The following is a 22,028-nucleotide window of genomic DNA, read 5'->3' as shown; positions in this document are numbered from 1 at the left end:
ATGGGAGCCCACATGCCCAGACGATGCTTGCTTCTTCTCTCTTGCTTTTGTCTATTTAGGGTTGAGTCCACTGCAGAGGTGCAGCACCAGGGTGAGAAGGGTTGTGACCCAGGGGAGTCTGGGGCTGGGAAAACATTTAAGCGAACAGGTCTGGGCTGGGTTGTAGAGAAGCAAAAGAAGGTGTGTGAGAAAGGGCAGAGACCTGTGAGAGGGGAGGAAGACATCTAGACAGCCAGGCCTGGGACCCAGATAAGGTAGTTGAGAAGAGACACGAGATGGAGAACTAGAGAGAACTGAGGTCCAAGGAGTGGAAGGAAGGAGACCTTCTCTGGAAGGGTCCTGGGAGCTGGAGAAAGAAAGAGCTTCAGAAAATGGGGGTGGGTTGGGGTGAGGGTGGGGTGGGTGCCCAGTGGGAGAATACAGTGGGAGCCCCCAGCAAATGGGGTCTTACGTGGTGTGGAGAATATGGTCCCTCCCCAGCCTCAGCACTCACATGGAAAACCAGTGCAGAGCTGCAACAGGAGCCTGCTCCTGAGCCCAGGTAAGTCACTGCCTCACCCTCAGTCCCTTCATGCACACAAGACCCCAGGGACTTAGTGTATCGGGAGGGTTGGGCTTTGGGGTGAGTGGAAGCAAGGCCACTCCTAACTCCTTACATATGCCGAGCTCATTTCTCATCTAGCCACACCTACCAGGAGATGTCCCTTGCAGTGGAGGATGTCACAACAGTTATGGAAGGCCAGGTAAGAGATGCCCGGGGGTGGGGGTGAGGCAGGAGGGCATGTCCCCAGGCAAGGGACTTCCTCTGGGCCTGAGATAATAGAAGATTTTCTCAGGGGTCATGTGGAGAGGAGCGAACACTCTGGTGCGTGTCTGAGTGTGTAAATTCATGACATCCCTCTTTCCCCATTTTTCTAGTCTCTTGGGTCCCTAGTATTTCTTTTTAGGAGAGACAGGCATCTCCCCTTTCAGGAGAAAGCTGAGTCCTCCCCAGCCCAGAGGAGAGCAGGCAAGTGAGGGCTTAGGAGAGTGGAGTTCTCTTCTCAGTCTTACCTGTGAAGCTGGAAATCCTATCAAAGGCCCTTTCTGTACCCTATGCACTGCCACAGGAAGGCTACTCTGAGAGGCAGGGGGAGATCTGGGTAGTGGTGGGTGGAGCCTGAGGAAGAGCACTTGAGATTGTCCTCTGACCTGCACACTCTCACAAGTGCACACAGACACTATCGTACGTTCATGCGCATGCACACACACTCTCTCTCTCTCTCACACACACATGCTCAGATACATAGATATATATGCTCAGACACATGCACATATGCACTCACACATACCCACTCATACATACACACTCACACACACACTCATACACACATACTTGCTCAGACACACAATACATACTCACACACACACTCACACATACATACATGTTCACACACACTCACACTCACACTTACACACACATACTTGTTCAGACACACAATGCACACTCACACCCACACCCACACATACATACATGCTCAGACACACACATACATACACATACTTATTCAGACACACAATACACACACACATACTCACACACACATACTTGTTCAGACACACAATACACACTCACATCCATGCTCAGACACTCACACACACATACTTGCTCAGACACACACATACACACTCCCACACCCACCCACCCACCCATCCACACACACACACACACACACACAAAGTGACTCCTGACCACCCCTTGGGCCCCCTGACTCCTGACCATCCCCTGGGGCCCACCCTCCTGGGATCCTCTGCTTTTGTGAGAGGGACTGAAAATCCGTTTTCTCCATTGGCCAAACTTTGTTGATCTCTGGATTGGATGACTCAGATTCACTCTCTAATCCTGTCTTACATTGTCTTCTTTCTTCTACAACCACGGACACTTTACACACCAGCCGGCCTCTGGCAATGTTCTCTCAGGAGGCTTGAGCCTCAGCTGTGTCCAGCCTGGTAATCAGCTCAGGAGAGTCCTTGTGTCAGGGAGTTCGGAGTGATAACTTATACTGTAAAAACATGTCCCTGCTATCTGCCCTTCAAAGCTAGGTGCAGAAGCCCAGGATGGGTGGAAGTGAGCATGCTCCCCACTGAGCCCCCCAGCCTGACTTTCCTCTCATTGTCCTGATCTTCAGGATTCAGGGTCAGAGTCCTACTCAGTTTGAGTGGAAAGGTGAAAGGGCATTCTCTGCATAGTCAGGGAAGCTGACTTTCTGGGACCTATAAGGAGCAGGTAGACCAACACGCTGATGGAGCCAGACCTCCCCTTCTGCCCATAGGACTCTAGAAATTCCTACATTTCCATGGAGAGAAAGACTCTTACACCCTTGCTGGTTTCCTGGTTAGGCAGCCTTGCCCTTTTCCAGTGAGAAGGTCCTGTGTTAGTTGGGGTTCTAAAAGTTGAGATAAGAGACCAAAAGCAACTTGGGAGGTAAGGGTTTATTTAATCTACAATTCTCAGGCCACAGCCCAGCGCGGAGGGAAGTCAAGGCAGGAACTCATGCAGAAGCCATAGAGGGGTGCTGCTGCCCATGGCTTTCTCGGTCTGCTTTTTTTATGCCATCCAAGAGCATTTGCCCAAGGGTGGCTCTGCCCCCAGTGAGCTGGGCACTCCCACATCATTCATCAATCAAAAATCCCCCCACAGGCTTTCCTACAGGCAAATCTTATGGGGGCATTTTTCTCACTTGAGAGTCTCTTTCCAACATGACTCCTGCTTGTGTCAAGTTGACATAAGACTAACCAACACAAGTCCTGAGCTCTAGACCAGGTGACATGGGCAGACACCACCCATTACTCCATAGAGTTAAAAGGGCTGACAGTGGTCTTCTTTTACAGTGACTGGTGGGAGACCGAGGCCCACATACTGTGGATGCTTTGAGGGCTTCTAGCCAGAATGCTTGGTCTAAGAAAGTGGGGGCAGGTCCCAGGCTAGAAGCCAAGCTAACTTTCCCTCCCCTCCCCTCCCTTCCTCTCCCCTCCCGTCCCTCCTTCTCTTCCTCCCTCCCTCCCCCCACCTTGTGACAAGGTCTTACTATATACTCACAGAGATCCCCCTGCCTCTGCAGAGCTCAGGTATTCTCCAGAGGACTAGAACTGTAACCAGGAGGTCATGCACGAGGCTGAGGAAAAAAATATCCTTGTTATTTGAGACACCAAGTGAGATCCAGTATACTTTCGATTATTGCTACTATAACCACAAGCGTATTAGCAGTGCCAATCATCGAGGGAAGTCAGGGGCGTTTCTTAGCACCAGCAGATGTCATTGATGTTTGCTGCTCTTACACAGTCTTGTCGGTGAAGAGACTTGCTGACGGGTCTTATTTTATATGTTACTAAAGAAGTATAATTTTACCCAAGCACACATAAATAAAACATTTTCATGTTTACATTACAACTAGTTTCCATTGTAGTCTTACATCTTATGTATTTATAAACGCTTTTCTGAGAAGGTGCCACCACAGGCTTGGCTAGATTGTTAAAGGCGTTCATGACATAAGAATGATTGCAAACCCTGGTTGGTCCTGAAGACTAATTATTTGGACAGAATTTAAAGACTTCTTCAAGCCCGGGGTGGTGGTGCACACTCAGAGCTGCAACACTTGGGAGTAGAGGCAGAAGGGTCCGGAACTCAAGTCTGTGGCTAAATATCAATACCGTAAAACCAAGAATTTTCCAGAAAATGGTTCTGGTGCTCTGCAGCTCTGGTTGTCTTCAGACCACAGCAAGGTCTCAGGGGCCATATCTGAGGTGGCATGATACGTACATTTACGAAGCTAAGCTTAATCAGAAGCTGTCCAGGGACCATGGGAGGAGGGTGGCAAGTGTCCTCTCTGCATGCTCCTTCCCATTCCCCATGGGGACACGGGATTCCTGGGGCTAGGTAAGAATTTCTGGGGAGATCCCAGGATCCAGGGGCCAAAGTGGGGCAAGAACACAGAAAACTGAAAAACAATGGGTCAAGGCTTTCTCATGAAGGAGATGGTTTGAGGGTCTGGCAAGCAAGAAGTCAGGCTTCACGTACCAAGAAGGGGTGGCAAGCTTGGCTGGACCTGCCTTTTCTTGTGAGACCTCTGCTGGGAGCCAGGCTTCATCTTCGGCATGTTTAGGTGTAGGGGAAGAGGATGTGGAGCCAGATAGCCCGGTGCACAGAACTAATTGTTCTCTGTTTCTAAAAGGAGGCTGAAGCCTTAGACGCATCGGCCATGTCTTCGTGGGAAAGACGGCTCCACCGTGCCAAGTGTGCACCATCATGTAAGTTGTGCCCTCTCTGTGGCTATGCATAGGAGAGTCTGGCCTACAGAACACCTGCCAGGGTACCACTTGTGAGTCCCTTCCTGTGCCTGGAGTCTCTTCCTATCTTCCCCAGCTTGATCTGCATAGCCTTGCTGTGCCCTGTTCACATCCTTGTGTCCCGGCTCCCTGCTCACATTGTCTGATTCGTGAGTTTGCTGCCTCACAAGATGGCTGACTCCTCCCCTGACCTAATACTCTTTCTGGTCTTGCTTCCTCCTTCCAGTGGGATGATCCTTCAGTGTGCTAATTCCTGTGGTTAATTCTTTCTTCACCTCCCTTAGATCTAAGGCCTTCTCATCCCCCCTTTTCTGTCTGTGATCTAGTCCCATGTCCTGTGTCTGTGCGGGCCCCCATCAGAGTCCCATGTCTGTCCTGTCCGTGACTCCCCTTGCCACGCTCTGTCCTCTCATTTGCTCATTCTCTCACCTATGTTATTACACCAATCCCGATTCATACTTTGGTCCCTCCTTCTTGAACAGTGGATGCTTGAGTATCTCAAAACAGTCTCCCCTTCCCTCCCACCCACCAAAGGCTTCACATTCTTGGTCTAGCTGTCTTGCTTGCTAGCCAAGAGCTAAACTTACAGAATGGAAGTCTCAGGTCAAGTGCCCTTAGGGCCACTTCATGCATACTGAAGACTGAAGCTCTAAGACCGCACCCTGAATCCCCATCAGAAAAGGGACTGTGTTGTGTCCCCATGAACCCCATGTGGCCCACGTCAGGCTGTCCGTCTAGGGCAAGACCTTTACTTCTTGGTGCCTTCTGGGAGGAGGTGTGTGTCTTGCCTCTGCTGGACTGGTGCCATGGGGAACATCTCTGCATCTCTCTTGCAGACTTGTTCTCCTGCTTCAATGGGGGTGAGTGTGTGCACCCAGCTCTCTGTGACTGCAGACGCTTCAATGCCACTGGACCCCGTTGCCAGTTGGGTAGGTCTGGTCTCTCCAGCCCCAGGAGGGACTGGGGGTGCAGAAAAGCTTTAGGACCAAGACCACAGGGTTGGCCCTGCAAGATCTGGAACCCACCAGCCTACAGCACAGTGCCCATACAGATCTAGGCTCACTTTGCCCTGTCTCAGTGTATAATGTAGGTCCTGAGCGGGATAGCATCTGCCGGACCTGGGGGCAGCATCACGTGGAGACGTTTGATGGCCTGTACTACTACTTTTCTGGAAAGGGCAGCTACATGCTGGTGGGACACCACGAACCTGAGGGTCAGAGCTTTTCCATCCAGGTGAGGCCTCCTCTCTCCTGTCCTGCTGGTCTATGCAGGCTCCATCAGAACCTGGGAGTCTCCGGGGACTGGAACCTGGAACCTCCCTTTTCCACTTTCCCCAGTTCCTGCTCAAGGACTGTGTTCTAAGAAAGAGCCATCGTCTCTAAGCCCCTGATTACCCAGTCATCCTGGCTGCCCCTGGCTGCCCCCTGACTGCCTCTGACTGCCTCTGACTGCCCCTGGGTGCCCTTGAATGCCCCTGATAGCCCCTGGCTGACCCTGACTGCCCCTGACTGTCCCTGACTGCTCCTGGCTGCTCCTGGCTGCTCCTTGCTGCCCCTTGCTGCCCCTGGCCATTTCTTTTATGGCACATACTGTGCTCTTTTTCTGAGTACGCTGTTTCATAGTGCAGAGGCTCTTAGGACAACAGCACAGACCGGTCTTTGTCCACAGTACCTTTGTTTTAATAGAGAAACCACAGCAAATGACATGAGTTATTTCAAGTGCGACTCAGAGAGCTGAGGTGGCAAAATGTCAAAGACTAAAAGGCAGTGTCCTGGAAACCTGATGTGGCCTATTGTGAAGGACAGTGATGACAAGAGGTTTCACATAGGAGGTGATATCTATTGAGATAGAAGGGGAAACTCATTGGAGCTAGCCAAGGCACGTGGGGGTGGGGTGACAGAAGGCATTTGAGAAGGAGGAACGTTCATGTTAAAGAAAAGTATGGTGCCTCAGAGAGGATCATGGGAATCCTGGGTGGCCTTTGGAACAGTTCCTTTCTCTGCGGGCTTTCCTATGTCTCTTGACATCCCAAGCCACAGGGGAGACATTCTATGGGTAACCACGTGTCTAACAAGGCTTGTTTCCTGGTGGGATTCCTTTCCCACCCCGGACCTCTCTTGGCTAGACCATGTCTTTGGGTTTGTTCCCTGAACCTAGATGAGTGTCGCACACCTGAATGCCATGTGAGACTCTGACCAGCAGATGTGGTGGGCACTTCTAACAGATGGTGACTCGGTCAGTCATGGGTTACAGTGGAGAGGATAGGGTTGGGGAATTTAGTGCTTACTCGGGGTCACCTCTCCTGGCTGGCTGTGATCCTTCTGCCTCAGGCATAGAGTGAAGGTCATGATGTCCTAGATGCCATGACTAGTGTCACCACCTCCTACGCCCTGGTCTCTCATTCCTTGGAGCAGTGTGTCATTTTCACAACAGACATGTTACAATTACATGGTTGGATGAGATGCCATATGAGTGAGTTATGAAATCAATGGAGTGAGTCACACCCTGCCTCAGCAAAGGAGAGAATAAACACACACACACACACACACACACACACACACACACACACAGGTCCTCATTAATATTAAGATGTAGAAGAATTTTGTTTTGTTTGCATATGGCATTTCTCTCTGTGAGTCATGGTCAGAAACACTTGATCTTGACTGTTAGAGGTATGGTGGCACACACCTTGAATCCCAAAACAGAGGAGTTGATAGACAGAGGCAGGAAGATCTCTGTGAGTTTGAGGCTAGCTCGCTCCACATAGTGAGTTCCTGGCCAGCCAGGACTACATTGTAAGACACCATTTGAACAAAAACAATGCTTGAGAGACATTAACTGAGGGCAAAGGTGGCTTTCATGATTTCTTCTTCTAGTCCAAGGGGCTTCAGCCTGGTCCGCCACGTCTAAGGGTAATAGAGTGGAAAGCTGGCTCCTGGAGAGTGTTTCCACTCTTGGCAGGTGACATTTGAAAATATTTTTTCTAAGCATTAGAAACCTGCCCCAACCTCTATGGCCCTTAATGTCTGAGTTCTTGAATGGCAGAGAAGATGCACATGTAACAAGCAGCAAAGGAGATGTGTGTGTGTGTGTGTGTGTGTGTGTGTGTGTGTGTGTGTGTGTGCCCGCGTGCACGCGTGTGCAGGGCAGGGCTAGTTTCTGCATCCCATGAGTGTGTAGGATATAGAGTAAGTGTGCTGAAAGTGTCTGTGAGCATGTGTCTTGGCGTGTCTGGATTCGCACACCTGTGTGATGGAAGAAGGTGAGTGCACACCTGGTCCTTTGATTTGATGGAACTTGGAGATGCCTCAGTGGTCTGGAAAGGGCTCTGCAATCCAACCCATTTGGACCTAGGTCAGAATCCCATCCTTGCTACTCCTGGTCTTGTGAGCATGTGACCATTGCCCCTTCTCTCTGTTCCTCAGACAATCATGAAATGCAGGCAGTCCTAGCTCTTCCCCTGCTGCAGTGTTGGAGAAAGGTCATGGAGGAAAAGCGTTCAGCACATGGGGCCACACGATCATCCCACACTAGTGGACTGAAGCTCAGGGTCGCCTGTGGCAGTTGCTGCAGATGTCCCTCTGAACACCTTGCTCTGTCCACCCCCAATCAGGTGCACAATGACCCACAGTGTGGCTCTGCCCACTACACCTGCCCGAGGTCTGTCAGCCTCTTCCTCTCGGGTGAACATGAGATCTGCCTGGCCAAGGAGGTCACCCATGGGGGTGTAAGGTAACTATGCCCTTCCCCTCCCTGATGTGAGGTCGGGGATACCTGTCCCGGTCAAGCTGAACGGGAATTGATAACTGGGGACAGACAGTGTTTTCTACTTTGGGGCAGAAACACAAACCTGGCCTGTGTGTCTAGTCTGTGGGTACTGGCGATGGATGGATGTCTCCTGATTCTCTGCAACTATTAGACCTAGCGGACTTCCTACTGCTTAGAAAAACAGTAAAAATTTCTAGAAACTGGAGTTCCCCACTAGAAACCCTTTCCCTAAGCTCATACACAGTTTCTTTGAACAGACACATCTTTATCTTTTTCTGAGGTGGGAGGGTCATTTTGAATGACAGTTGTCAATCAGGGACTGCTAGGAGTTCAGACCTACAGCTGGCTGAACTTTGGTTTCTCTTACTGTCAGCTGAGCAGGACCCTGTGGCTGCAAAATAGAGGCAGGGCAGGTGGAGGAGGGCTCCTCTCTGTTCTCAGTCTCCTGTCCACCCCTCTCCCCTTCCTTTCCATTCGTCCTGTTCACAGTAAAACGAAACCCCTCTTAGACGTTATCGGCTCTCTCTCACCATCTGGGAGCGGATGGATTGACTCTCAAGATTTATCCCTGCCAATGATATTGTGATTTCGAAAGCCCCCTGAAGATAAAAGAATCCCCGTGCACTTTGGTGCACTTCGGGATTCTGGAAACTTGGAGGATGAGAACTTAAAGAATTCATGTCACTGGGTAGGGGTGGCTGGCTGTCCCTGTGGTTAAAAAAAAAAAAAAAAAAAAAAACAGGACCTGTGGGAGTTGTGTGGACACTCTGCATCCCTGGGCTTTGCTCTCAGGGTCCAGCTGCCGCAGGTGGTGGGGGGTGTGCAGCTGCAGCAGCTGGCTGGTTACGTCATCGCGAGGCATCCATCAGCCTTCACGCTGGCCTGGGATGGTACCTCAGCCATCTACATCAAGATGAGCCCCGAGTTTCTGGGCTGGACCCATGGGCTGTGTGGGAACAACAATGCCGACCCTCAGGATGACCTGGTGACCAGTTACGGTGAGTCTGAGGGAAGGTGCCTTGCGGGATATTTTGCTAGGGATGGAGACTGGGTCAGGATTGCTCTGTGCAGACCTCTGACATCATGGCCATGGTAGTAAAAACCCAATGGGAGACAAGGGCTCGCTTGCAAAACTCTGTCACGTTAGGCATGTTCTCAGCCATGTTCTGGGCCTCAGTCCTCTTAATTGTGAAGTAGTCATGATGAGAATTTAAACTGGGGTTGTGTGCAGATCCACTGCACACTTCGCTAGGTGGGTTTGATCCCACAAGGTTTCCACAGGAAGTGGGGAGTCAGAGGGTAAGAGAAAGCCAGGAAGAGAAAGGGCCAGGCTGGAGCCGAAGTCTCTGTTTGACAGGTAGATGAGAGCTACAGGTGAAGCTCAGGGCACATCATGATGGCCCTGGCAGAAAGCTTGGCGGTGGGCAGCCCTTTGAGTACCCACCATGCGCTGAACACTTTACAGCTATAGTTCTTTGCAGCCTCCTCCTCGGGGCTTAGTTCTCTTTTCTGCAGGTGGGGAAACTGAGGCTGAGAAGGATGTAGGCACTTGTTCAAACCTGCACACTGATCCCCTCCACTATACCATGCTGTCTCTATTTAGAGTGCTGTGAGACAGTATAGGCGTAGGACATTCGTATCTTTTTGATAAGATGGCTTTTCCAAGAGACTGGTTCAGTTGGAAACTCAGTGTAGGGTGGGAGTGCTGGAGGCTGGCTCCTGCCAAATGGCTCTCCCCTGGCTCCTGCCTCTGCCTCAGAGCCCTCAGCCCTGCTGCCCACCCACCTCATCATGATACCAGTTTTTCCTGCAGGGAAAGTGACTGATGATGTAGGGGAGTTTGTGCACAGCTGGCAGGAGCAGGTCCCCAACAGCCCTCCAGGACCTGTGACTACTTCCCTGCCTCGCCCACCATGCCTGCAGCAGAGCCCAGCATCCATGCAGGTCTGTGTCCTGGGGAGAACCCCCCTCCCCAGTAGAAAGCTATTGGTCACAGGGCCCTGGATGGTGCATACCCATGGCCCCTTCCCTTTATTCTCTGCCTTCCTTTTGCTTAAGTTGGGGTTCCCTGTGGGATGGTGAATCAGAGCCTGCTGTCCTCCCAGCCCAGCTCCTGCCTCTGCCCCACTCAGGGTGTGTATGAGCGGTGTGAAGTACTGTTGAGGCCTCCTTTCGACACCTGCCATGCTTATGTCAGCCCTCTGCCCTTCGCAGCCAGCTGTACCAGTGACCTCTGCCAGTAAGTGGGCAGCTAGGTGGTGGGCTGTAGGGAGCGTCTTCCGATATTGGGATAAGGGATCAGGATGTGGGTCAACAAGCTGGAGAATACGTGGTCATTACAGAACCGCTTGCCAAAGCTCTAAAATTCTTATTTGCCAAGATGGGTTTCAGCTGTCCCATTTAACCGAGGCTCAGAGATGGAGCTCAATTCCCTCAGGGTCACACAGCAAGTTGGCAATGATGCTAGAGCTGGAACCTAGGCTTTCTGCTTTGAGTCTCTGTGTAGCCGGATGCCTTCCTAGAGGAGGGTGCTCTGACATTCTGAGAGTGTTTACAGCAACAGTTCTCAAGCTGAAGGTTGCGGCTCCCTGGGGTTCAAACCACCCTTTCACAGGAGTGACCTAAGATCATCAGAAAACACAGATATTTACATTATGATTCATAACAGTAACAAAATTACAGTTATGAAGTAGTAACAAAAATAATTTTATGGTTGGGGGGGGTCATTACACCATGAGGAACTATTATTTGGAAGGTTTACAATCACCTGGTCTATGGGATGGTGGCAGTTGGTGACAGGCCAGACTTTCTCACATTCAATATCCTTGCACAGATCAGGAGGTGATGAAGCCACTTGGTGCCGAGCACTGATGGAATATGCCCGGGCATGTGCACAGGCAGGGAGCCCTCTGCAGGGCTGGAGGACCCAACTTTCACAATGCAGTAGGTTCAAGGTGGAGGCCGGCAGGGAGGGGGTTCAGATGAGTTCTGATGTGGGCTGTGGGTAGCCAGTCCTCCCCACTCAGAGCCTCAGCTGTCAGAACCTTAACTTCTGAGGTTCCATCCTTGTAACAGATGGGAGAAGTAAGACTGAGCCTGAGGGATGGGTCTGGGGCCACCAAGTAAGGTGAAAGTCTCAGAGTACCCCAACCTTCACCAGTCTCTTGGGCACCAAATACTCCAACTGGGACTAGAGGGTTAGGGGATGAGAGCCCTCTTGTTCCCATTCTAGGACCTGGGGTGAGGTGGGTGTTGGCCAAACAAATAGACCATAACCTCCCTCCCTCCCTCCTTTCCTTCCAAGCTGTGCACTGCAAAGAGAAGGCCTTCATCTATAACGAGTGTATTGCTTGCTGTCCGGCTTCCTGCCAATCCCGTGCTTCATGTGTAGACAGTGAGATTGCCTGTGTGGATGGCTGCTACTGCCCCAATGGTTGGTTGTGGGGAGGGTGGGGGTTGGTAGTGGCCTAAATGTGTCTCCCTGGCCTGGCATGGATACGTGGGAATCAGGGAGCTTGGAGGATGCCTGCTTGTGGAGTGAATGAGGGGACAAACAGCGAAACCAAGTAAATGACAGGCTTAAGGGAGGTGAGGACGAGGGCAGAGCTTGTTGTCTCCACAGTTTGGGTCATCAAGCCATCTGCCTTCCTTTGGACTGAGCTTTCTAGGTGAAGACAAGCCACCCATCCATATCCGTGCACATGCTTTTGATTAAGCATCCATCCAGAGTTGTGTTGTCCTGTATCCGATGACGTGTTTATGATGCATGAGTAACTTGACTGGGTGGAAGGGTGAGATCGGAAACTGTAAAGCTGGAGCTGACCAGAGCTTTACAATCTGTAGAGTGCTTATTTAGCATGGGCAAAACCCTGGCTTCCTCCCCAGTGCTGCCTGAGCGGGGCGTGGTGCTGCACACCTGTAGCACTAGCACTGGGGAGGGGGAAGGCAGGAGAGTCAGGCATGCAAGATCATCCTTTGTTATCTAAGAGTTCAAGGCAATCCTGAGACCCATGGGACCCTGTCTCAACAAAGCAAAGTGACAGGCTTTGATTTTAAGGAACAGAGCCTGCTTTGAAGGATGTGACACTCCAGCCTAAGCTATGGTGAGGTGAAGGCCAGCTCAGGGAGTCAGAAAAGAAGAGCTCTGGGGATTCGTGCAAAGTAGGGAAGCCAGGAAAGGTCTCCGGAGGCAGTGGAGACAGAATGGCAGGGTTTGAGAGGTGGTGTGCAATTTCGGGGTGACACATGGAATAAAGTCTGCCCAGAAGGGGGTTGGTGCCCTGCCTGAGCCAGGATTTAGAGGAGAGTTTGAAAGTGAACTCAGCAAGAAGTGCATGTTGCCAGCAGCCTGATACGGCTGTCTCCTGAGAGGATCTGCCAGAGCCTGACCAACATAGATGAGGATGCTTGCAGCCAACCATTGGACTGAGCATGGGGTCCCCAATGGAGCAGTTAGAGAAAGGACTGAAGGAACTGAAGGGGTTTGCAGTCCCATATAAAGAACAACAATATGAACCAACCAGACCCCCTAGAGCTCCCAGGGACTAAACCACTAACCAAAGAGTACACACAGAGGGACCCATGGCGCCAGCTGCATATGTAGCAGAGGATGGCCTTGTTGGGCATCATTGGGAGGAGAGGTTCTTGGTCCTGTGAAGGCTCAATGCCCCAGTCTAGGGGAATGCTAGGGCAGGGTGGTGAGAGAGGGTCGGTGGGTGAGCACCCTCATAGAAGCAGGGGGAGGAGGGATGGGATAGAGGGCCTCCAGGGGAATATTGGGGAAGGGAAAAACATTTTAAATGTAAATAAAGAAAATATACAATTAAAGAAAAGAAGAAAGTGGGCTCAGTAGAGAAATGGCTCTGAGTATGGGGACCTTTATCTAAGAGTCCAGGCAACCACCATAGTGGCTTGTGAGCAGAGGCAGTGGTGAGTGGGACTTTGCTGTCACCCTAGGGCTGATCTTTGAGGATGGAGGCTGCATGTCACCAGCTGAGTGTCCCTGTGAATTCCATGGGACCCTGCACCCGCCTGGCTCTGTGGTGACAGAAGACTGCAATGCCTGGTCTGTGTCCCCTGCCTGGAGGGAGGGGCCTGGGAAGGTCAGAGCTTCCTGTCAGGCTGCGTGCCTGGGGTTGAGGAACCCTGAACAAGCAAGGGTTACTCACTTAACCTCTTTGAGCTCCAAGGGGATGTCATTAGATCTATGGGGGCGGGGGAGAGATTTCTACCATCCACTTTAGAAATTGGACTCTGCGGGCTGGGGCCTGGGACAGTGTCTGGGCATTGAGGCCACCTTTGTGATCTCTGTGTTTCAGTACGTGCACAGCAGGGAAGTGGGTGTGCAGCTCTTCCGTCTGTCCAGGTACATCTGACCCTCACTCGGACCCTCCCCTCATCTCCAGGTCTCCTAGGTTTGGGGCAGGGACACCCTGGGGCCATGCTAACTCAGGGGCATTTGATCCAAGGGGCTAAACCTGACTCCTCTTTGTTTTGTTGCTCTGGTTCTGTCCATCTCCTGCCAGAACTTGGGGGACCGCACTGACACCAGGTCCCCAGTGTCTCCTCAGAGGGACACTCTGGTGGGGCTGTGTCAAGTCTGCCCCTGAGCAGGCTCTCAAGAATGAAGGTACCCTAGCCTGACCAATTCCAGAGGGCAGAGCCTAGGTCCTGTCTTAGACTTGGATCTGCAAGGCTGAGACAGTCCCCAGCGGGAGAGGAGAACAATCCTGTGAGGAAAGCTCGTTAGCTTGCTCAGGAAGCTTCCATGAGCAAGCTGCCTTCTTTCCCTCAGCTGAGTGCTCAGTGACTGGTGACATCCACTTCACGACCTTTGATGGACGCCGGTACACATTCCCTGCCACGTGTCAGTACATCCTCGCCAAAAGCCGTTCCTCAGGCACATTTACAGTGACGCTGCAGAATGCCCCATGTGGCCTGGTAAGGCTGGGTGGATCTCCATGTTCAAACAAGCCTCCCACAGATCAGGGCCTTCCCATGTCTCAGCTGTTGTCTCTTCCTGGGACACAGAACTGGTTCCAGAAACAGTTCAAAGCCCAGGCCCTCTGATGCCTGAGTCTCTAGAGCGGGTCTAACTCTACGTAGCTTTCTATGCTTTGTTTGTTTGTCTTTTTCTATGTCTGGAAGGCCTACTCGATCATTTCATTCATCAAATTCATCAAATTCTGTTGGGGGCAGAAGCTGTGCTGAGCTCTGACATTGCTTTGTCTGTGAGACCTCATAGCTTAGTGGGCCAGACAGGCAAGCAGACCCAAGACTCACCGTCACAAGACTGTGGGGGGTGGGGATGGGGCAGGGTGGCAAGACTTTTCCTTTTACCTGGGCATTGGGTAGCAAGGGCAAAGGGGATCAGGAGGTGACCCCTGAGCTGTGCCAGTCACCTGAGAACAAAGCAGAGAAATTGGCTGTAGGTCAGGTGTGCATTTGTCTGTCTCAGTGGAGACTGTATTGTCCCTGGACTGACTATGCGGAGGCCCTGGTGTGGGCTGTGCCCAAGCTCCTTTCTGCAGAGTAGAACCAGCACTTTATGCCCAGCCAGGATGCCAGGCCCACCCTGCATGTTTACTCTGCTCCAGCCCCAGACTCTAAGGCTTTGAATGTGAGCAGACCCCGGCTAGGTGGGGACACAGTCTGGGAACGGTGGATGAGGCAGAAACTGGCTTTCTTCTTTTGCTCTGAGCTGTGGGGCAGCGGGTACTGGGGAATAAAGAGGGTGGGAGAGAACCCGCATCCTGCCAGAGTTCTGGTGCTCTGGGCAGGTGGATGCAGAGGATGGCTGTGTGTTCTCCATGCGGCCCCTGGTGGGTGTCTGGCTGTGTGAAGCCATGGACCCAGTGGGCAGGAGGGTGAACAGGGGGCAATCTAAGGTCTCGGGGCCTCACGGAGGCCAGAGATAACAGGTTCTCATTCTCAAACATCCCAGATGCCTCTGTATATTACAGAAGAGCTGAGAACAAAGTGGAGGCTCCAGGGGTAGCTTGGTCATCCCCAGGGCCAAAGAGAGGAGAGGGCAGGGAGAGAGGGGGTACTGGGTGGTTCCCATGTGGGTGAGAGTCCTTGTTCTGGTCTGTGGCTGGAGCACAGAAAGTCCTTCTGGCAGGAGGTTATATGCAGCTCTTTAGGGGAAAGCCTATTCCAGCGTTCAAGCATGGAGGGCCTTGATGAACAGAGATGGTCTATGGTTTTTAGAGCTTTATTATAGAAAGGCAGAGAGAAAGAGAGAAGGTAAAACGAGAGAGGCTGGCCATGGCCACGTGGAGAAAGGGGGGAAGGGAGGGGGAAAAGGGGAGCTAGAGATGAGAATAAGAAAGGTGAGAGCTGCTGGCCGTGGGGGCACACGCCTTTAATCCCAGCACTGGGGAGGCAGAGGCAGGCAGATTTCTGAGTTCGAGGCCAGCCTGGTCTACAAAGTGAGTTCCAGGACAGCCAGTGCTATACAGAGAAACCCTGTCTCGAAAAACCAAAAACCAAAAACCAAACAAAAACAAAAACAAAAACAAAACAAAAAAGGTGAGAGCTCAAGAGAGAGAGGAGGGGCCAAGCAGCCCCTTTTATAGTGGGCTGGGCTATCTTGAAGTTGCAGGGTAGCTGTTGGGAGGAGCATACCTGGCTATTGGCAGGTAACTGTGAGGGTGGAGTCTAGTTAGAATGTCAGGAGCTTGGGGCTTTGTCTGCATGACTGATAGTCACAGAATTATGGAGTTGGGGGCTCTGTGGTGTCAGGCACCTGTCTCTGGGAACGTGGCTCACTGTTCCATCCCTTGTAGAGTTTTCTACTGGGTCTCTGGAGCAAGCCTCGCTCAACCAAAACGGTCTGCCTTTCATGGTCCCACATTGAGTGACCTCTTTTCTTTCTCTGTCATGGTCCCTTCTCAGCTGTTCTCCACACAGGGGACTGTCTTCCAAGATGGTCACTTCTGTTGCATCTTGAATGTGGGAACAAAGAGGAGTGACAGAAAGACAGAGCAGTTTCCACTTCTCCCATTCATGCGGCTCAAGAGCCCCAGAGCACATAAGGACCGTGGGGCCCCAGGGTGCCTTGCTCAGCCTTCTCTCTATCACATCCCAGATAGGCAGCCATCCAACCTAAGCCTGTCTAGTTGCTGGATGGTGCTTCTTGATTGCAAGCTTTTTTTCTGCCTCAAGACAGGGTTCCTGCTTTTGATTCTATTTACACGATGAACCTATGGAAGTCCTACTCCTGCAAGTTCAGGGCTGAGCACAGAAAGGGCTACATAGAGGAGTCACACCCAACACCCTTTCAGGTGTTCACAGCTTACAGGCAGGTCACTTGGCATGACATACTACATGATCCGAGGTGTAAAGGAGAGTAGAGTAGCAGAGGAAATAGTCCTGTACATTAGCAGAAAAGAAGGGAAAGCCATTTGGCATTGAACCTAACGGTGTCCCTATAAAGATAGACACAAAAACAAGGAGGAAGCTCGCCCCGAGGGTTGATCGTGCCGGAAAACAATGGCACTGGAATGGTCAGGATGGAGTGTGCTGGGCACAGTCACAGAGGTGGTGGTGGTACCCAGGACGACGTGTATACCCAGTGGGCTGAACTTTGACTTCCTGTATAGCAGCTAATAAGTACAAACCAAGGTAGTAGACATTACCACCCTCCCTGTTTACATTTAATGAGCCATCTTAGAGGCTTTGGGGGGACTTTCATGACTACCCAAATCTTACCTGCCTCCAAGGTCAGATGTTGTCACAGAGTCATGAGACATCCACCTCAAAGGGGTTTCAAACTCAGCTTAGTATTTTAGAGTGTCTTCAGAGTGTTATACAGTTCTTGCCAAGCTAGGACCTATTCCCACATAGCGTTTCCCTTGTTAACATCCTATGCTACCCAAGGCGGTTTTTGCTACTTGTTGCTTTTTCTCTTTTGCTGTGACAGAACACCATGGCCAATAGTAGCTGATAGAACAATGATTTGGGCTTATGGTTCCAGAGGGCATATCCATAATGGTGGAGAAAGCATGGTATCAGGCCACTGGAACAAAAGCTGAGCTATCACATCTCAAGCGCACGCAGGAAACACACCGGGGCCGGTGGGAGAGGAAAAAACTGAATGTGGGCTGAATCTATAAACTGTCAACTCCTCCCCCATGACACACTTCATCCTTTAAGGCTCCTATCCTAAAAGCCTCACAACTCCGAGCACCCACCACCAACCTGGACCAAGTGTTCAAACACATGAGCCTACAGGAGCCTTTCAAAGCAATGCAGCATGGAACTTCCTAAGCAGCCAACAGTATGGATGCCTTGCCATTAGCTAAGGCCACGGTTTACTTGGATTTCATTGGTTTTCACCCAATGCCATGTTTTTTCTGGTCCGGCACCGCATATTAGATATAGTTATAAGTCTTGGGCTCTTTTTGGCTGTCTGTCAGGCTTTCCTAGTTTACAATGACCTTGAAAGCTTGTGAAATCCTGGCCAGTTTCCCCTCCCCCTAGCCACCCGGAGAAGGCTCCCTCCCTTGGGATTTGCTGATGGTTTTGTCTCAGGGTGACATTTGCATATTATTTGCATATTTACATTTGAGGCGACAATCTGTAGCTTCTTTATTTTGTGACTCAATTGTTTCAGGTTTGACCAATGGTAGATTTTTTTCCATTTGGCTCCTGCATCCCTTTTATGTCCTCATATCATATGTGTGGATTTAGGGTCATCTGCACATGTCTTTATTTCCGGCCCTATGGGCAACAACACGTAGGTATGGGTTGGCTACATGTAATAAATGCTGCATGCTAATGTAAGATGTCAATAACAGAAACAGGTGAGAAAGGGGGCAGGCTAGAATGAGCCATGCCATGGTGGATTAGAGCTGGAATGTGAATGCATAGTGAGTTTGTGTTTTTAGATATAGTTCTATATATCTCTATATGTGATATATAGAAATGCTGGTAGGTATACATGTTCATTGGTTATGCAGATACATGCAGGTTATACATATATTTCCCTTTTAGCAACTCAGAGAGCCAAAAAGAAATGTTGTTCTAATGTCAACTTACATCCCTACTGCTGTGGGTTTCTGAGTCCATTATCTAAATGCAATAATGAGACTCGGGAGAGTCTAGCAGTATTCTTAGAGGAATGGGACAGGAAACATATAAGAAAGCATGGCAAAGACAGGTTACAGTTCTCACATGGCCCTGCCAAATGTCACCTTTTGTGCCTCAGTTTTCTGATCTACAAAATGGCGCCACTATTTGCAGCCATGCTTAGATGTGGCGTTTGAGCATAGTGAGGGCTGAGCGACAGAGTTAGCTCCAGGATAGTTCACTGTTATGAGCAGAACACAGCAGTACCAAGGCTTTGCTGTCAGCATGACTCTTCACTCTTGTTCCCGGGGACAGGGACAGCCTTTCCTGCCTCTGCAGCAACCTCTCTGTTCTTTTGTGTGCTTTGCTGGTACCCTATCCCTGCTTACAGCAGCCACTGCTGTACTTACTTATTTAATGTCTCCGTTCCACATAAATTTGCACTCTTGAGCTTGAGAATGCACTTGCCCAGTGTAGTGCAGCCTGCACATGGCAAATACTCAGGGAATCTATGAATGAATAAGATGCAGATGTCTTCCTGTGGGAGAGGTATGAACGGGCGGGTGTGGTAAGTGACATTTTCAAAGTGGAGAACCCAAGGCCCAGGGACTATTAGCTCATTTACTGTTCCCTGCCCCTGCCTACTGTGGTGGTTGAACAGAACCTATGACCTTATTCATATGTGCTAGGTAAGGGCTGACCCTTTACAAAGCCCTGGCCCTTTAAATTTTTTTTTCCACTTTAAGGCGGGGTCTTGCCTCAAAGGCCAAGGTGACTTAGGCTGGCCTTGGACCCTCTCTGCTTCTCTGACAGGCCTGTGGTAGCGTTCTGAGGAGAGTTGGTTTCCGCTTGCCTTTCAGTGGCATACAGAATACGATGTATGAGCAGGTCTCTATGTAAGATCTGCAAACAGAGGCAATTAAAGCTCTGGGTTGCAGTCACGTGAGGGAGCCATGGTTTCCAAAGCTAGACAGAGCTGTGTGGGAGTCACTTCTGCTCTGTGCCTTTGGACAGCTTCTCACTCTCAGCAGCCTGCTCCTCAAGTTGGGCTGAGTCTCTGTCACGGAGGGTTTTGTTTAAGCCATCAGGACAGCACAGACTAATGCTGCCCATTGGCCCTTTGTTTTCTCTAGAACCAGGATGGGGCCTGTGTCCAGTCCGTGTCAGTGATCCTGCACCAGGACCCTCGGAGACAGGTGACCCTGACCCAGGCAGGAGATGTCCTTCTATTTGACCAGTACAAGATCACCCCACCCTACTCAGATGGTATGGCTCGGCTCGGGGTGGTGGTAGCTCAAGACCCTTTCCCCAGCTTCTAAGGGATCTGCGGCATGGGCAATCCCTCACACAGATCAGGCCAGGGGACACTGAACTCAGGAAACAGGACTCCAAAAATGTGCCTTTGTCCCCACTCCGGCATGACAGTGTGACAGTTCCTTTTGACATTAGGCCATTCATGGGACTGTTTCCTGTCTCTAGGCTCAGTATTTATTCCCCCTCACCAGAATTGAGTCTAATCCACTGTGATTGTATGGTTGCACAAAAATGGGTCATTATACAAGTCTTCCTGTGTTAGAGCAAGAAACTATACTCCCTCAGGAAGAGACGGGCTGTTACTTGGAACCCACAATGTAACATTTCTTCCCAGAGGCTGCATGGTAGGTTATGCCAGGGTTTGGCAAATCAATCCTGAGGCAGGGCTTTCTGCAGGATGAAGCCAGAGCTGTGTGCAGATGTGGGAGTGGACCAAACAGTTGGTGGCAGAACCCTGGGCCGTACTAACAAAATTGCTTACGTCCCACTTCCCATTCTGTGGCCAGATGCTTTTGAGATCCGGAGGCTGTCCTCCGTGTTCCTGAGGGTGAGGACCAATGTGGGCGTGCGGATCCTCTATGACCGGGAAGGGTTGCGACTTTACCTGCAAGTGGACCAGCGATGGGTGGAGGACACCGTGGGCCTCTGTGGCACCTTCAACGGCAACACGCAGGACGACTTCCTGTATGTGTTCCTGCCCTGTGACAGGAAGGAGAGGGAGACCCATGGGCCCCTTAGGGTCTGCATCCAGAGACGTTGCCACACACACACACACACACACACACACACACACACACACACCACCTAGTTTGCTTTTCCACACTTAAATTGAAGTATGATTGGTTAAAATGATGGTCACAGTCTTCTGCATGTGGAAAGATCACTTAGTGGATTTGGTTCCTGGGTCCTACTCTTACGAATCTCATTTAAGCCTTGTTTTCCATAAGCACTCCCACAATCCTAAGGTAGATAGGTTAGGCCATGAGAAGTTTCTGGGTTTGATTAGTCCCAGACGTTTACTTGTTTTAACAACTGTGAGCACCTTTAGGTGAAGATAAGATCCCACAAGCCAGAGACACTAGTGTTCCCACTGCCTGCCCCAGGAGGCCACTATGACCATTCCCTACAGGGTGCTTGAATACTTTTGAGTTTGTACAATGCATGCCTCCCAGTATACAGAGGGAAGCCATTTCCCATGAGCTGAAAGTTGAGAGAATGCATTCTCTGGGCGTGGCCACAGTTTAAGAATTTGGAAAGGGACAGTAGTCTGCTGCTCAGAAAGGAGAAGGGTGAGAATGAGCTTGAGGCTGGAGAGTCTCGGCCAGTTCTTCAAGATATAGAGATACGGAAGGCATCCCAGAGTCAGAAGGAGGGGTCCAGCTTTGCTACGAAGAACAAGACGCCTTAAGCTTTGCGAGGTGTGCCCACGAATAAGTGAAGCTTTTTCCTGTCTTGCCCAGTAGGGCTGGTGTTTGGGCAGCTGGCCAGAGTGGTGGAGGCAGACCCTGGTTTAGTGTGTGGGCTGCTCACTGCTCTCCAGGCATGTGTGAGTTCTGCCTTGTTTAGTTAGAACGCTCACAACTCAGAGCAGTAATGCAGGCATTGTGGGAGTCATGGTGGACGTCATGGTGAGCGTCATGGTGGGCATCATGGTAGGCATCATCATGGGCATTATGGTGAGAGTCATGGTGAGTGTCAGGCAGCACCCTACCCACACAGAATACTGGCTCTTTTTCTGTAGCACTCACACTGGGTTTTGCTGATTGTGGACACTAGCTGTGTTGTAGATGCACGCTTGTCTCAGCTTTCTCTCCCCTTTTCCCCATGCATGATCCATTTCCTACCTACATCCCAGGAGGGGAGATGGAGAAGGTCATAGGTCGCTGGGGTCTGATATTCTTTCTAAGAGTTAGAGCTGGGGGTAGTGGCTGAAAGCATACAATCCTACGCCCCGTGTGATCCCTTTGGGTCTTATTACATGGGATTGTGTATGAGCACGTCTTTAATTGTGTGTGTGTTGAACGTGGCTATACACAACACCTTGACAACTGGTGTGTCTGGCATGCAATTGTGCAGTGTGTGTGTTTATATGCATGCGTATTTCTGATTGTTGCTGTGTGCAAGCGGTCTATCCCAGACTGTGCGTGCTCACCTGGAAGTGACTCAGAGTACATCCTCATGCCGACCCTGTGACCATGTGTTTAGATGTAAGCCAATGGCTGCTTGTGTGGGTAGATGTTCTGTGGATCCCCGTGTCTGCATGAACAAGTGTGCAACTGTCGCTTTGCCACGGCTACAGGTCTCCAGTGGGTGTCCCTGAGAACACACCACAGCTGTTCGGCAATTCGTGGAAAACCCTGTCTGCCTGCGTCCCACTGGTCCCTGGCTCCTTGCTGGACCCCTGCGATGTGCATCTGCAAGCTGGTGGGGACTGGGGTCCTGGGGGGTCCTGGGGAGGCCTGGGGAGTGGAGTGGAGGTGAACTGTTTTGAGAAAGGCGAGATGGCAACCCAAAGTGAGGGTGCTGGTCAGACGCGTAGGAGTGACAGA

The 22,028-nt window shown here is 50.9% G+C and overlaps 1 protein-coding gene across 1 annotated transcript in view; it reads left to right on the top strand.

Annotated features, from left to right (window-relative positions):
* Otog (otogelin) overlaps nt 1-22,028 on the top strand; it is a 69,689-nt gene continuing 47,661 nt past the window's right edge. Inside the window, exons 1-18 of the mRNA XM_021168148.3 lie at nt 1-91; nt 481-541; nt 683-743; nt 4,212-4,287; nt 5,163-5,255; nt 5,405-5,559; nt 7,940-8,058; nt 8,887-9,092; nt 9,908-10,038; nt 10,227-10,333; nt 10,928-11,037; nt 11,399-11,527; nt 13,051-13,159; nt 13,413-13,459; nt 13,889-14,034; nt 19,299-19,431; nt 19,986-20,163; nt 21,779-21,903. Coding sequence (XP_021023807.1) covers nt 1-91; nt 481-541; nt 683-743; nt 4,212-4,287; nt 5,163-5,255; nt 5,405-5,559; nt 7,940-8,058; nt 8,887-9,092; nt 9,908-10,038; nt 10,227-10,333; nt 10,928-11,037; nt 11,399-11,527; nt 13,051-13,159; nt 13,413-13,459; nt 13,889-14,034; nt 19,299-19,431; nt 19,986-20,163; nt 21,779-21,903 — 2,077 coding nt within the window. The remainder of the gene's footprint in view (nt 92-480; nt 542-682; nt 744-4,211; nt 4,288-5,162; nt 5,256-5,404; nt 5,560-7,939; nt 8,059-8,886; nt 9,093-9,907; nt 10,039-10,226; nt 10,334-10,927; nt 11,038-11,398; nt 11,528-13,050; nt 13,160-13,412; nt 13,460-13,888; nt 14,035-19,298; nt 19,432-19,985; nt 20,164-21,778; nt 21,904-22,028) is intronic.

This window comes from Mus caroli, unplaced genomic scaffold (assembly GCF_978045245.1).
Source record: "Mus caroli unplaced genomic scaffold, Mus_caroli_1 scaffold_8, whole genome shotgun sequence".
NCBI classification, from domain to species: domain Eukaryota; kingdom Metazoa; phylum Chordata; class Mammalia; order Rodentia; family Muridae; genus Mus; species Mus caroli.
Note: the sequence above shows the minus strand (reverse complement) of the source record. Positions and strands in the feature narration are given on the sequence as shown.